This window comes from Harpia harpyja, chromosome 1 (genome assembly GCF_026419915.1).
Source record: "Harpia harpyja isolate bHarHar1 chromosome 1, bHarHar1 primary haplotype, whole genome shotgun sequence".
In the NCBI taxonomy this organism is placed as follows: Eukaryota; Metazoa; Chordata; class Aves; order Accipitriformes; family Accipitridae; genus Harpia; species Harpia harpyja.
The window spans coordinates 969,965-985,314 of record NC_068940.1 but is presented as its reverse complement, the minus strand read 5'-3'; the positions used below and the strand labels follow the sequence as shown (position 1 = coordinate 985,314).

Sequence of the window (15,350 nt, the reverse complement as noted above, 5' to 3'; positions counted from 1 at the left end):
CACAGTAGAAAGCTAGATTTCCAACACACTGAGCAAGTGGCTCTTACTCCTTCGGATGCAAAACTGTTAAGTACAATTTTGACTCTGAGAAGGTTCACTTGCCAGAAATGAGACAAAAGCCACTAAGGCCATGGAAGGCCCTTGAATAATACCATGGTGGGTAATGGTAGCAAACCCTAAATAGAGACAAATTATGCAAACAGCAGAATGAGGAGTATGTAGGTCAAGCGCTCTTAGTTTTTTGTGCCCTGGCCATTTCAGGCCAGGCACTTCCTAGCCAACAGGGACAGAGGACTGCACTCTCTCCCTGTGGCTCAGGGAGACTTTTGCACTGACAGTGCCTATGTGGGGCAATGCAGTGCCATGAAGAATAAGCTGTGTTAGCTCTACCTGACCTAGCCCCAGAACTAGAAGCAGCCCATTCATGGAATTAGCATAGCACTCCTTCTGAGCTACTTAGTTGTGTTGAAAAGCAAGGTATATTAGCTTAGACCACACACTGCTATATTGTTGCTGGTACCTTAGCTGCAGTCTCTGCATGGACTGCACTTACACCATCCAGCCATACCAAATGTCTAACATCCTGCATTTAATAAAGCGATCTGCTAGGAATATGAACTGAAGTGTACCTCCTCTGCTACTGCTGCATAGGGTTTGAGTATCTGTCCTCTCGCCTTGCACTGCCTAAGACAGCTCTCATATATGCAACTCCTCAGGAGCTGCCTGGGGAAAGAGGAAAGATCTTGTGTGTCTTGCAAGGGAAGATAGGAAGTGAAGGTGAGGTAAAAAAAGACTTGGTCATGTTCAGCAGTGAGGACTCTAAAACTATCCCATCACATGGCTCTGTGGGGAGGGAAGTAAACTGATTACCGATATTTTCTGGACCTTTTTCCAGCTTCCTGTCCTTCAGGCAAGTGCAATGAAAACTGTCTTACCTCCTTGTGACTCATGAACTCCTATTGTCTACAGTTTGAACAGCTGAGATAAAAGGATATGTAGGCATCACCCTTTCCCAGCCAAAACAGACACCGAGAAGGGAGAAGGAGTACTTGGGTCTGGAGGAAGATTAAAATAGCACAGATCACAGGTATTTACATTCCTGGTGGAAATATTATCCAGACAGCCAAACCTTTGTCTATTTGCCCCTATTCCTGTTGGTTAATTAAGGAAAGCTGCCAGCTTGATATTTATGCAACAGCTGCTAGCTCAAAACCCAAGGCAGATTATTGTGAAAATAAACAAGAAAGAAAATACATAGGCACAAGCAACACCATTTTTCACGTTTTGCTTTTTGCTTATACCTGTTTGGTATTTGTGGCAGCTAGGTCATTTTGCAGATCTTAACTGTATCTGCAGAGCTGCAGTATTTAAAAGCAGGCTTTGTTTTTGCTTTGGACCTGGTGACAGAATTTAAAATGTTCTTTGGTACTACGGTTTTTGACATCTATTGCAGTTTACGAAGTTCCACAGCATCCCACAGTTTTTACAATGCTGGCAACTGGTTACACATCCTTTGTCCAGAAAGCACTCTGAGCTGTCAGGGGACCCTTCAATGAGCGTACAAGTGCAGTAGGGATGTCACCGACTGAGGAAAGTCCACTGTTTCGCCATACAGCTGAAGAGGAGCGGAGGGGTGCCGCAGAACATCACCTCTGGACCTGAAGGTGGCACTAAAAGCCCAGGGAAGAGCCGCCCCCCCCCCGCCCCGCGTCGGCCCGGCAAGGCCAGGCACTCGAACTACTTCTTACGGGCGTCACGGATTAGAAAAAACAGCTGAACGACATTCTAGTATTCCCGAAAGAATGCAACAATCAGTCATATCAGTGTATTATTCTTATTTTCCTCCCCTGACAAATCCTGGTTGAGTGAGCAACTCCTTTTTTTTTGGCAGTTTTAGCTGCTTCATAAATTTATTGCTTGGATTCGATCTTTTTTTCCAGTTTTGTTGAATAATTTGCACGAGCAAAAGTGATTATCGGTCACAAAAAAGTAAAATGCTCCTATATTTGGTATTCACAGTTATTGTCATATGAGGCACACAGAGTTACTCAACAGTGTTATGTAGAAAATGAAATTCTCCTCCCACTGCCTGTTAAAAACAACCCAACAAATATTTTCTGGAAATACTGTGGTATTCAGAAAGGTTAAATGTGGCACAGAAAAAACCCTAACAAAATCAACAAGAACCTGTAACACCATTGACGTGTGAACAGTAAGTACAAATATAAATGTTTCAACAACTTATCATCAATCAGAAAACTGTATTTTTTCCACATGACGTACATAAATCATACTGTATTATCTCTGTTCTGGTTATGTAACCTAGATGCACAGAAATTAGATTAGCTTTTCTTGAAACTATCATTTTTCTGAATCAGTTTTTCTTGTTTGAGATCTGCTTTTCTTCAAAACGTGTTTTTTTCCTCATGTGGCAGACAAAATCTGTGGAAATGGGTTTTCCTCAGACCTTAGCATACACCATTGAGCATCTATCTATATATTCTTATTAGTAATGGTATTAATTGCAGGATACTTTCAGTGTTTAAAATATCATTTAGTTAGTACTACACTGTTTGTTGTTCACGATGAAGTAAATGAAAGTATCTATGAAATCCTTCTTCTTGCAGCTTATGCCACAAATGGTTTTATTCATCTGAGAACATTTTTACAGGATTAGCCCCACAATGAGCCTTACTAAAAGTATGCAAACAAAGTGCTTACAGCTTCCAAAATAGCCCTTGAATCTGAAATTCTCCCAGTTGTAAGCCAACAACTGAGAAGTTTCCTAAAAATACATGTTGTACCACATTGGCAAATCTTTCACACAGCAGCAGCTGGCTACTGGGAGATGTGAGTCTCCAGCTCTAGCAGTGGTTCATGCAACCCAGTGTTTGCACAAAGAGCCAGCACATTCGCTCTGTAAAACAGAACAAAATCTCCACAGTCCCTGTGCACTAAGTCAATGGTCTTTCTAAAACTTCCGCTACCAAGCACGTACCCACATTAAGCCAACATGGTTCAATGGTAAGTAGTACTGTAGCTGTAGAGAAACATGGCCAAGAATGCTGTTTAACCATATACAGGGCTCCTGCAGTCCAGCCGCTAGAGAAAACTCTCACTCGAGAAGGTGGTTTTTACCCTTGTCTCCTCTTAAAGATTGTTAAACAATTAGTAGCTTGCAGTTTGCTAACTATTCGAAGGCAGTTTTAATATACAGGTACTTCCAACCAACAGTCTTCCCAGATCTTTTAATACTCAGGTTTTTACTATGCCAAAGAGCCTAATAAGTACAAAGATAATGGGTTTTTTTAGTTATCCATTTGAATAGGCAAGCACCATAAGCACTTCTGTAACATCCATCATGACGGTACTTCTGCATGTTATGTTAATTAGCCCTTGTATTCAGTATCATTTACAACCTATGCACAGAGTGGAAACCAGGACAACATTCCTTGCAACATGTTATCCACTATTATTTATTGTACAGGGAATAGGTCTTCCATCTGGAATCGAGAAGAACAAGGGTACATGCCCAGATCATCAGAGGCCAAGCACCTACACAGCATACTGTTTTCAAAGAATGGTACTTATATTGATCCCTAGTTTCTGAATTTTCTACCTACACCGATTTTTTTTTTCTGATTATTATCATGCAAATCTCACAGACAAGATGGTACCACTTAAGGACCTGATTTGCAGTTGTAAAGATGTGAAAATGGCATTTGATCTTCTCAGATGAAAAGCACTTTTTGAAATGGTACCTGAAGATGATGCTGGACATTACTGAAATTTGATAGGCATCTGTATGTCTTAACTCCCCTTATTGTCCTTTGGAGTAAGTGCACAATGGTTTTAACAATAGTGGTAGACGACTAGGTATTTCTGTAAAACCTGGCCCCAAGAAAACAGAAAAAGTTTATATTTCTTCCTTTACTATTGTCCAGTTCTGGACTTTCAGCAGGCAAGCATCCCATTAGTTTCCTGTACTTCAATTTTTAAAAACTAATTGATTGCTAATTAAAAGCCAACTTAAAACTAAGAATCTTTAAGCAGTACATTCCTTAGGGATGCACAATTCACTGTGCAAGTCATAGTAGCTGGAATGATGAAAAGCATTTAAGATGCTGGAACTCACTCTTGACCTGTTGAAAGGCCACAGTTATCTTCCTGCTTGCTACTCTATTTCATTGCTAGAAAAAACATACAGAAGGTCTCGTATTCATGGATCATATGGCACTCACATACTTCCACCATGTGCCAACATACATAAAGATAGCCACTACACAGCTAGTCATGTGCTGCTCTGAGTTTCAAAGTCAGGGGATTTTCTTTCCCACCTGAAAACTGTATTTGGCACCACAGCAAGCGGAAACTATTATCAGTTTGTCCAAAACAAACTTCTGAGGCTGACGGGCACAGCACCTATCAATACTGCAGGTCATAGGACAAAAATTAAATGAAGTGATCACATGTTGTTGACTCAGTTAAACAGCACAGAGTCCACAGAAATTATAGAACAAGATAAACTTAAATCATAAAGGAGGTGGACATGGTCTTGGACATCAAGACAAACAAAAAAACCCAACAGAGCTTAACTGTTAGGTAGAAAAACTTTCAAAGTAGGAGATAATAGAGCTAAGTCATTCCTGATTTCTCCATTCTAGGTAACACAGTAGACCCAGGGATGTGTTTAACCCATGTGTTCCAGTCTTGATCTTACATGTAAAAGCAAGCACTGTGATGACTTATACAGTCCTCTTAACAACATAGTTAACAGGATTTAGGTGAGAACAGGATGTGACTTCTGTGAACTACAAGAGTGTAAGAGTGTAAGATTTATCATAAAGGCAACTTCCAAATTCCACTGAAACAAAATTACATCTTCTTCCACTTTCTCCTTCCCTCAGGGGCCAGTGTGAAACGCTCTGCAGGCAGGAATAAGACTGCTGAGAGCCATGACAGCAGGTGGCCATTGCCTGATGACCCTGCTTATGGCTAATATAATTTCTATAGGTTTTGCTGTGATTATGATTGGAAATATATTTTCAAAAATAAGTCCATGCACTTGGTATCTAAGTAAGTTTCCAATCTTCCTTTGGGAAAGAGTTCCATAGTTTCATTGCTTGATATAAGTATTTCCTTTTACCAGTTTTATTTGCTTCTTTTCAGTTTATAGAATCATAGAATGGTTTGGGTTGGAAGGGGCCTTTAAAAGATCAGCTAGTCCAACCCCCCTGCCATGGGCAGGGACACCTTCCACTAGACCAGGTTGCTCAAAGCCCCATCCAACCTGGCCTTGAACACTGCCAGGGATGGGGCAGCCACAACCTCTCTGGGCAACCTCTTCCAGTGTCTCACTGCTCTCACAGTGAAGAATTTCTTCCTTACATCTAATCTAAATCTACCCTCCTTCAGTTTAAAGCCATTACCTCTTGTCCTATCACTACATGCCCTGGTAAAAAGTCCCTCTCCGGCTTTCCTGTAGGCTCCCTTTAGGTACCTGAACATCATTTTTACCTGTTCACCAACTTATTTTCACCCATTTTTGTATTATAAGATGAAAATACCCCAAGGATTTAATTTCTTTACCTCAAGTTTATATTGCTAACAGTCAATTTCCCATGTTTGAAATTCCCTCTATCCATAATGCACCCTTAGATATAAATATATTACTTCCTTACTTCATTACTTCATTAGTGATGTACTGTTATGGAACAACTACAAACAAACAAAAAAATCACTTCCAGAGCAAATGAATTTTATAGGTCCGTGGAAAGAAAGCTCTAATAATTTTTCTCCGTAAAACCCAACAGACATGAAAAATTTTGAAAGTGTCTTAGTCCAACTAATTTGTTCTGAAAGTATTTGCAAGCCAATTCAAAAAGTCAGACATCATTTTGTGTGCATGGATACTAGAAGAAAAAGTCCTATGACTTACCTGCACAGCCCAGAGGTAGTCCAGACGCAGCTTCAAGTCCACCTGTCTGGAATGCAGTGCCAAAGCACAAGAAAATAGCAAAATGGCTAGTATTGGTTCATAGCCACGCATATAAAAGGAGCCACCCCTTAAAAATAAAAGGAAAGTAAATGGGTTATTCCAGGTTTTCTAATACCTAACACTACGTATTTTTGTATCAGATTTTTAGTTTAGAACATGTGGGTACCCCCTAACCACTAGTCTTTCCTGAAGAGGCTCATATGGGCAGGGAGAAGGGTGACAGTAAATCTGATCACTGCATCACACCAACATTCAACTTCTTGAGGATTTTATAATGTTATACATTATTGTAATGTGTGTGCAAGCTTTTGATTAGGAAATATAAAAACACTCAAAAGCTTAAATGAAATTGGAATTGGTTGAGGGCTGCTGAAAGATGGGAGTGAAGTTTTTAACTGTGTTTTTCTGTTTCATGTTATAATTAGACCGCAGTGTATTCAGCTGAGGTATGTTAGCATAAAACTACAGAATAATGGGGCAACAGTTGCCAGTTCCCAAAAGCTGATTTCCTGTTGGTGGTTATTACTAGATCCTACAATTGCTGGGGAGAGGATGGCTTAAGTATTTCTTATGCTCTGCTGAGTACATATCCCTAAGCAGCACTGAATGCTAGAGGACAATTTACAGATGAGTAGTCAATGTCGTGACTATCTATACAGAAATAGCCGTTGCTTTAACTTTGCAAGATACCTACCCCACTGCTTTTCTGTAACCACTGAGTTCCAGAATAACTATGTACAAAATTGTAACAAAAAGCAGGAGAATCATTTTTGGCAAGGAAGATACACGTAGAAATATTGCCAGGGTGAGAGTCCCCACTACACAGGAAAGAAAAGCGTAGTGGGCTGTGTCACATGGAAGTTCATTCATTGTTTTATTTGTTCCACCAGGAGAAATGATCACTATTGAACTGCTGGAATTGGTATTCCAAACCCAAGGCATACAGCCAACCTAGAAAAGACAGGAGAGGCAAGAAGGTGAGAAAGTCAAATATGAAATAATCAGAAATACAGCTGCTATGGGGGCTGACTGTAGTTAGTTTCTAATTGGAAAAATATGGCCGTGGAGTTCCCATCCAGCTCACTGCTCTAATAAAATCTCTCTCCTTTTCCTGTAATGCTTTACTCAGTTTTAGGTGGGAGACACCCTTTGTTCACTATATGCCAGTAAGGCCAACCAATTAAAGTCTGGGCTTAGTTGAATAGTCTCCCCCTCAGTGCTCAAAACCAAGAGATTCTCAAGCCAACATTATTCCTGCAAAATTAAGGAACTTCAGTAAACATTTTATGTGGCCATGTGGGTGAGAAAGGTTCTTGCACAGAGCACAGAAATAAATGTGTTTGTTTTATTGACTGTGTAAACTGTATCAATTTCAATTAATCAAATATAAAATAAAACATAATTTAATCTTTTATTGAAGAGCTAAACATGAATAAAATCTTTTCTCCAGCTCTGAGCTAATTCTGCTATCACATATGATTCAAATACAAGGCCTCATCTTTAATTATCTCTGCCATTTCTGTTATCCAAAGATTTCCATTTCCTCCCTAGACTGGGAAATAAAAAAATGTTTTAGTGCATTTCTTATGGGAAATTTGAGGAAATTTAACTTGCTTCTTCCAAAGGCAATGTCACGTACACATCTCAGAACTGTTACCCAAGGAAAGGAGGAATTTCTGGCAAATAGTGCAAGTCCCTAGAGCTCCAGTCTTAATTGCACTGCAACCTTCACCCCTTATGAAGGGAGAGGATAAGAGTTAGCATAAACGGGGAGAGTGGGATGGTAGCATGAAATTGATTTTAACAGGCACTGGCACATAAGCCCTGCCCTGTACTTAAGCTTCTCTTTTGAAGTGTGTTATTAGACCTTTTTATTTCATCCTAACCACTGATAATGAAACTTTATAGCATGCTGTAAAATAACTGACAACCTGAAAGGTGATTAAGCAATATATTTTACAGGGGGTCGTAGTCATTTAAAAAGATGAGACATAACAGATAAAATGTGAGTTAAACTCATAATGGCTAACATTATGAAATGAGATGAGAAAGAGTGAAGTGAAAAATCCATTTAATGTGATTTTTTTCAATATCCTTAAAAATGCTGTTCATACTAAACTCATCCAAAACCATAGGTATGCATGAGGGCTTCATAAATGATGTGCAATCCATCTAGGAAAACACCATCTGCTCTACAGCTAAGAGTGAAACCTCAACACCTAGCTCCTCTGCTAGCTGAGAATTCTAGAGGCATTACTTTGCAGGAACTAATAATTTCTACTGATTAAACATTTCTCCTAAGCATTTCAATGGTTACAGGCTATTTTTGCATCAATAAAGGATAAAGTTATATTTGTGACCTATCCTAAGTTGTAACTGAATGATCACCGCCTTGTTGGAGGCCAGAACTTCTGAATTCGAATCTGCCTTCTTCCACCGATGTTCAACTTTGCCTTAGCCCTTACAATGTCTGTTTCTCATTTTCACTGTCTTTAAGTGGCAATAATGGTGCTTTTTTCATTTGGTCAAAGTAAGTGTCAGATCTATGGGGGCTGATCCACAAAGGTTCCAGCTGTCATAATATTTATCTCAATCCTAAAGTCACATACACAGAACTTGCTGAGATACTAGCTAGCCTGGAGGCACTGCACATCTCTATGCATTTTGGGCTATATGCACGTTAAGAACCACATACATGTCTGTGTGCTATTAGGGCTGTGTGTTACACAGCTGATGTTCAGGAATTCCCAGAAATGTCTGAACATCAGTAATTCTTGGTACCTCTCAGGACATTGGAATTCGCAGACAAGGGATCCTCTGCCCATTCAGTTCATGGCGATCAGCTTGGTAGATGTTCTCAGGGCAGGGCCAGGGATGAGTGAATACAGAAAATACAAAATAAGGGGCTTGGCATCTCAGTTAGCACTGTGAATTGCTCATGAAATCACTGTCTTCCTATTGGTCGGAACACATTGCCTAAATCCTACAGAGAGGCATGATTTGAGACACCTGCCTCCTCAGCATTTCCAATTGTGTTCAGTGTGCTATTTTTGTGTGGATTCTTTCCTTTGGGTGCCCTAACATGTTTAATTCATTAGCATTAGCAGCCAAAATGCTGAAATTGAGTGCTAGGAATTTGACAAGGCAACTAAATGCCAAATACTTGAGTGGAAGTTTAAATCCCATTTGACATTCAAGTCCACCATGCAGAACTAGCTGCTAATCCATGGTAAAAGAAGCTCAATTTTCAGAAGTATTGATCAAGTTCACTTCATACAAGAGAAACTTCCTAGACACTAGATGTGAATGGATCATGTAAGTAGCACAGTGTAAGCACCTCTTCTCGTTATGCAATACTGCCCATATTTTAAGATCTCGTTATCTTTTCTGATCTGCCTGGACTAAAAATATCCCCCTGTTATTACGCAGAAATATGTTCTCTAAGTTGCCACATAGAAATAAGTAATGTTGTTTGACACCATGCCTTGTCTGTCACAAAATATTAGCCATTGAACTAGTGAGCAAGTTGAACATTTAAAAATAGTTTTCCCATGAAGTACATGACATCAGCAGACTATGTGATACTAAGGTTTGATATAAATATTTCTATAGGTGTTGACTAGGTATTATTTGTGTAATTTGCTAATAGCTTTTCCATTAATAATTCAACACCCTGACTCAGGGCAGTGAAAATTCAAATTATAGCAAAGGGCTTTAATTTTGAAGAAACATGCTCTGCAAGTATGAATAATAAAAAGAGTAGGAATTCACCAGATGAGACTATGGTATGTGTTTAAGAGATCTGTACCAGGTTGTTCTTTAGACAGAATGCTAAATTAAGTGATGCTTGATTTAAATACTCACCACACATCCTTGAGCGACGGAGTATATTAAGATCACAATAAAAATACACAAAATGGTACGAATTTGTATTGTCAGGCACCCTGGAAAACACTAAGGAAGAAAAAAAAAATTATAGGTAAAGATTTAAAAATATTTTTTAAAGTGGGGTTGTTATTTTTTAGTAGTCTATAAAAGGAAGTGGATAAGGGATACAGACATTTTGCCTGCACTGCAAATTATAAAACAAGCATGCAGTTATTATTGTGTACATGTGTTTTAATGGTAATCACATTTTTGGGGGTAATAAATGTGAAATTATTGTTACTATACATTATTTCTCACTATAATTAAAACTCTTTGAAAGGTTAGTAGGATGTCTGCTCATAATGCAAATAATAAATTAGGATGGCATTTGGTTTTGTTCTCATCGGGAAAATACCCAAAGCATTTTTTGCCTTGCAAATCATCAGCTACAAATAGTGATCCAAGAGAACATACTGTGGTAGCATAGAATTTTGGAGTGGTATTTGTGTCTTCTGTTATAATAGTAATGTTAAATGCCAGGGTAGTTTTAATTATCAGGACTCATGAAAAATACTGAATTTGTCAGAGCAGAAAGAGCAGTAGAGAACAAAAACGTCTGGTGGAATGGAGTCTTGCGAATGTCTTGCTCATCTCCATTTTTACCCTGATTCCATCACTGTGAAGTGTGAAGTGCTTGCTGCTGTGAGCATACATGAAGCCAGTGACAGAAGGTGAGAGAGGAAGGATAAGTCTGTCAGGCTCTAGTACTTATGCTTGTTCCAGTCATAATGATCTACTCTGGTTCCAGGGAAAGCTGCTTTCCTTCATCTCCCCTTGCGTTAAGAATGTTTGGGGCATCTATTATCTACTGGATCCATGATACATCTTTCAGACCACAGGAATTCTTCCAGTGACTTCAAGGGGCAAGAATCAACTCCAGGAAACAATCCGGTTTAAAGTGGGAACAATCCTGTGTCCCTTAAAAGGAGGGGGCTCAGACTTATCAAGGCTGGATTTGACTTAAGATCAAATGGAGCAAGCAAACACCTAATTTTTGGATGAAAGTCACCAGTCCTGAAGAAAAGCTGTTCAGTTCATGGGTATCATCAACATCAAAAGCATAGCTTCTGGCAGGCAGCAAAGTACCCATAGAGAGGGGTTTCTGTGGCCTTGGCACAACAAAAATCACACATTGAAACTCTTCCCCTTCCTTTCACATATGCAGAGACATTTCCCGTGTGTGTGACCATGAATTAAAAGTTTGAGGTAGTTATAGGTGAATCGACTTCATCTGGGCTGTGAAACATGCAATACAGCAATTACAGAAAAAATAAAAAACATGTGTGATCTGCAAATACTGGCTTCAGTATGGATTAAGTCAATGTAAATGTAGGTGGGGAACAACCAGCGTAATATCAATAGATTTATATAAGCATATCATGGACCTGAGATAATTTGTTACACCAGAAACCAGTTTAACTATTAGTCAGCATCAGTAAAATATATCAGGATACCTGGGGTATATCATCTTTAATAAAACAGTGAGCATATTGTAGAACAAAAACCTCGAATTCTAAGAATCTCACATTGAAAAGCTGTGTCTCAAGGGAGGGGATACAGCGCTGTCCAAAATTACACTACGAAAAAAGAGATAGACTATTTCTGCATTTATTCTTCACTATCATACAGCTGAGGTTGGGATGGACCTCAAGGGGCCCAAAAGTACTGTCTGCCTTGACCCCCAGGGCCATTTTTGCACAGCTGGTTGGTCCCCAGCCTGTGTCATTGCAGAGGGTTCTTCTTTCTCAGGGCCTGGTCTGAGCATTTACCCGTGATGTATTTGGTAAGATTCCTGTCGGCCCATTCTGCCAATCTATCTAGGTCCCCCTCAGTGGTCATCCTGCCAGTGTGTTGGCTGTTCCCCCGAAATCAGAGTCACCTGAAAACTTATGAGTATACTCCATGTCCTTCTCCAGGTCGTTGATAAAAATGTTCAACAGGACAGGTCCCAGGATAAACTCCTGTGGTACCCCACTTATTACTGTCTTCCAGGTAGAGTATGACCATAAATTGCTATGCTCTGAATGTGATCATCCAGATGGTTTTCTACTCATCAGGTTGTCCACCCAACTAGATCAAAATCCTATGCACACGAAGTGGAACATGTGTGGTTTTATCCATATAAATAAAATACAAAATAATAATACTATGTATATGTGTATATATATATTCCATTAATTCAGTTTGCAACCAAGTAAGTTATCTACTGCTTGTTACAGAGAGAATCCCCGTAGTTCAAAGGTAATGCTGCATGGTTATTAGTGACAAAGCAAAATGCAGATTCAAAGACAATGTGTCCTGACACATTGCACAGACATTCTTTTTTGTGTGTGTGGTATGAATATGTTCTAAATGTTGACATGCTAGGCTATTGTGTTAAAAAGGAAAATAAACCTTTAGAAGGTAAGGTATGAGACATGTCTGAATTAAAACTCTGACTGACACTTAAATGGTTTATACTTCTCACTTTTGGTCATCCTAAGATTGCATCTGCTCTTTTATGATAGCAGAGCATTTTGGGATTAATTTTCTTTGTTTTCTTTCATTTCTGGAATTTTTATTAACTAAACAAGTACCGTCAGATCCCCCAAATGCTAGATAACTGGTATAGTAAAACATTATTATAGTGGTTTTATGAGTGAGGCATTTAATGCTAAAGCATGGAGAAGTTGAGTCACTTGTCCAGTGTAAAATAGCAAATAAGTGCCAGAAGACTGATTAAAATAGGGGAATGACTGGTTTACAATTCTGTATTAATTATATGTAGAATATTAATTATCTTTTATTTATTATATAAGACAAATTTTCACCACAAAATTTCAAACTGCGATATTCTGAGGTTTTATATTTCTTTATTTTTCTAATGCTGGATTTGATCCTGTAAGGTACTGAATCTCTAGAGGAACCTGGAATAAGTTCAAATGCTGTTGACTGCCAAAACAGCTGGAACAAACCTTAAGTTTGCACTAGCCCCAGGGAAGTGGCATAAAGAGGAGCAATTTCCTCCAAACTTCATCTGTGTTTCTACCATCCATAGACAGAACAACAGATGATAAACTACTGTGCCTTTACGAAACAAAAGAGATCATCAAAATTACTCCCAAATAATTGTGTAAGTTTATAAAGATCTGCTCTGTACCAGATAGTCTGCTAATATACTATTTATGTTTCCATGAAAACAATTACTTTCCTCCTGCCAAAGGGCATTTTTTCTTAACTAAAAATTAGTGTGTGCTAATCACCAAAGCTGATTAACTGTGTAGGTGTTTTCTCCTGATATTTGTCTGAAAAGGCTAAATTTAGATTAAGCCACTATAGATTTTTTTCATCAGAATATTAGTCTGTAGATGTTTTATTCTGATCTGGCAGACCTAGTTCTCTCCTCCAACAACCAAATGTCCTTCTGCATCATTACTGTTGTGAAAATGTAATGCAGGAAAATTAATCATTACTAAAGGTTTTGAAAAGGCCAAGGGTTGCGTGTACAAAACATTGTGCTTTACCATCAAAACAGCTGCTGCTTTGGCAGGAAAAGTTTTGAAAACAGAGGGGAAGTTAGCAGGACTTTACACCCAGATACCAGTTGGAATGGAAGGGAGAACTGGTGTACTCTGTAGTCAGAAAGGAGAAAAAGTCAGGTTAAAGCAGCTGTTTATCTGAGCACTGGAATGATTCAGTAGCTAGTGGTAGGTGTTCACGGAAGACGTAGCAAAAAAGACAAAAAGCATAGCATTAATGGCACTGAATGCTACACTGCTGTAATGATCACTCAGGTAAAAAGTCTACTTTCGGGTGAACCATCTTTGGTTTTGAAGTGCCTAATACATTATTTAGCAATGAACTTGAAAAGCACAGATTTCAGACTGTATGACTGTGTGAAGCATGCACTGATGGCTTCATATTCCAAAGGACAAACAAAGCATAGCCACCAAAAGGAAGAATAGTCATAAAATCTTGAATCACTTACTTGTACTCGTGTGACATGTAGGTACATAATACAAGCCACTAGGAAGCATATGCAGAACACCAGGAGAACAAGAACTACGGTACTCCTAGAAACAAAACACAATAGAAGTAAAGCAATGCAACTCAGTAGCAGATGAGAACAAACAGCAGAGGGGTCCTTCTGAAATGGTATTTTGAATGAATGGTGGAGGATCTCCCCCTCACCCTTGCTGTAATACTAACCGTCGCAGAGGAAATTTCACAGTGAAATGCACCGCTCTCAGGAATGAGAAATCAGTAAATGCTCTTGTATAAGGTACCCACTCTGACCTCAGCAAGATCAAAGCACCTCAAAAATTCAACTGTATGGTATGTTAGGAGAGACACTTTCTAATTGTAGGCTAATGCAGAATATTCAGCATGATGACTCTTGCAAGTGGAGTGTGTAACCCAATTACTTGGCCTTGGCAGCTGTGTAACAGTTACCAGATGCTTTTCCCTTCTAATCTCTCCTCAAAGATTCAGAAATCAGAGGTCAGTCAACTTAGTCACTTACCAAGCCAAATAAAATCAGACCAGACTGCAATCCCTTCTTCTAATGAAACAGAGCAACTCCTTCCTTTTGAATCTTCCTCAATGGTTAGAAAAATCTTAGGTTTCACAAAGATGCTGTAATAATTCCTTTAATTCTTAATCTTCCCTCTCCTGATCTTTCAAAATAGGCTTGTTCTTCATGAGAGGAGGGGTCCAGACCAAGCATTTCCCTCCTCCAGAAAACCTGTGTTATTGGAATGATACCTTATGGATGTGAGCAAGCTGGTGCTTTGATTTGCGCTCAGGGACAGCCTGGCCCCAAGCCAGCCATGCAACCAGGGCCGTGTGACAGCAGCATTAACATGATCTTCACACCTTCTTTTCTAGTCTTGTGAGAACAACCCAGCCAGTCCAGAAGACGTGAGCCATGGCTGCAGGCGTGTATGTATCTCTGCCCTTGACCATCACTGGGGAAAGATTGCTTATATAGGGTTTCTAACAGTACAAGAGTGCAATTCTGCTGTAGAATTTCTCAGTATTTGGCTTTGATTTCAAATTCATGTAACAATTCCCACCAATACACAAACAGGGAAAATTCTTTGGTGTAGTATGTGTATCCAGAATGGGGAGGTGACTAGATGCTCTCAGTGTGGATTCTGAATACACGCATTAATAGACAGCAGGCTCTCCTGTGATTTAGAGAATTGGCTTGTATTCAGGATGGTAGTATGCTAGAAAAAAATGCAGGGGACATGATTGCGACAGCGTCTTTTAAGGCAGCAACAGCCAGCAACTGACACTAGTGCTGAGTGGCAGAGATTTGGGTTGGCACCAGTAACAAAGGGCTACATTGTTTTTTAAAAATAAACCCAGCATAAGACATCAGAAAGATTCATCATCAGGGCTTTTAGCGGCTGCACTGCATGTGTGCCTCCATAATTGGACA

The 15,350-nt window shown here is 39.3% G+C and overlaps 1 protein-coding gene across 2 annotated transcripts in view; it reads right to left on the bottom strand.

The window, feature by feature from the left end:
- ADCY1 (adenylate cyclase 1) overlaps positions 1–15,350 on the bottom strand; it is a 165,247-nt gene that overhangs the window by 21,454 nt on the left and 128,443 nt on the right. For both annotated transcript variants that reach the window (XR_008236248.1, XM_052794181.1), the window contains exons 11-14: positions 13,893–13,977; positions 9,863–9,952; positions 6,693–6,949; positions 5,939–6,065 (exon numbers count right to left, since the gene is read on the bottom strand). Coding sequence is in view for 1 of the 2 variants with exons in the window: in XM_052794181.1 (XP_052650141.1) it covers positions 5,939–6,065; positions 6,693–6,949; positions 9,863–9,952; positions 13,893–13,977 (559 nt within the window). In the remaining variant the exon portion in view is untranslated. The remainder of the gene's footprint in view (positions 1–5,938; positions 6,066–6,692; positions 6,950–9,862; positions 9,953–13,892; positions 13,978–15,350) is intronic.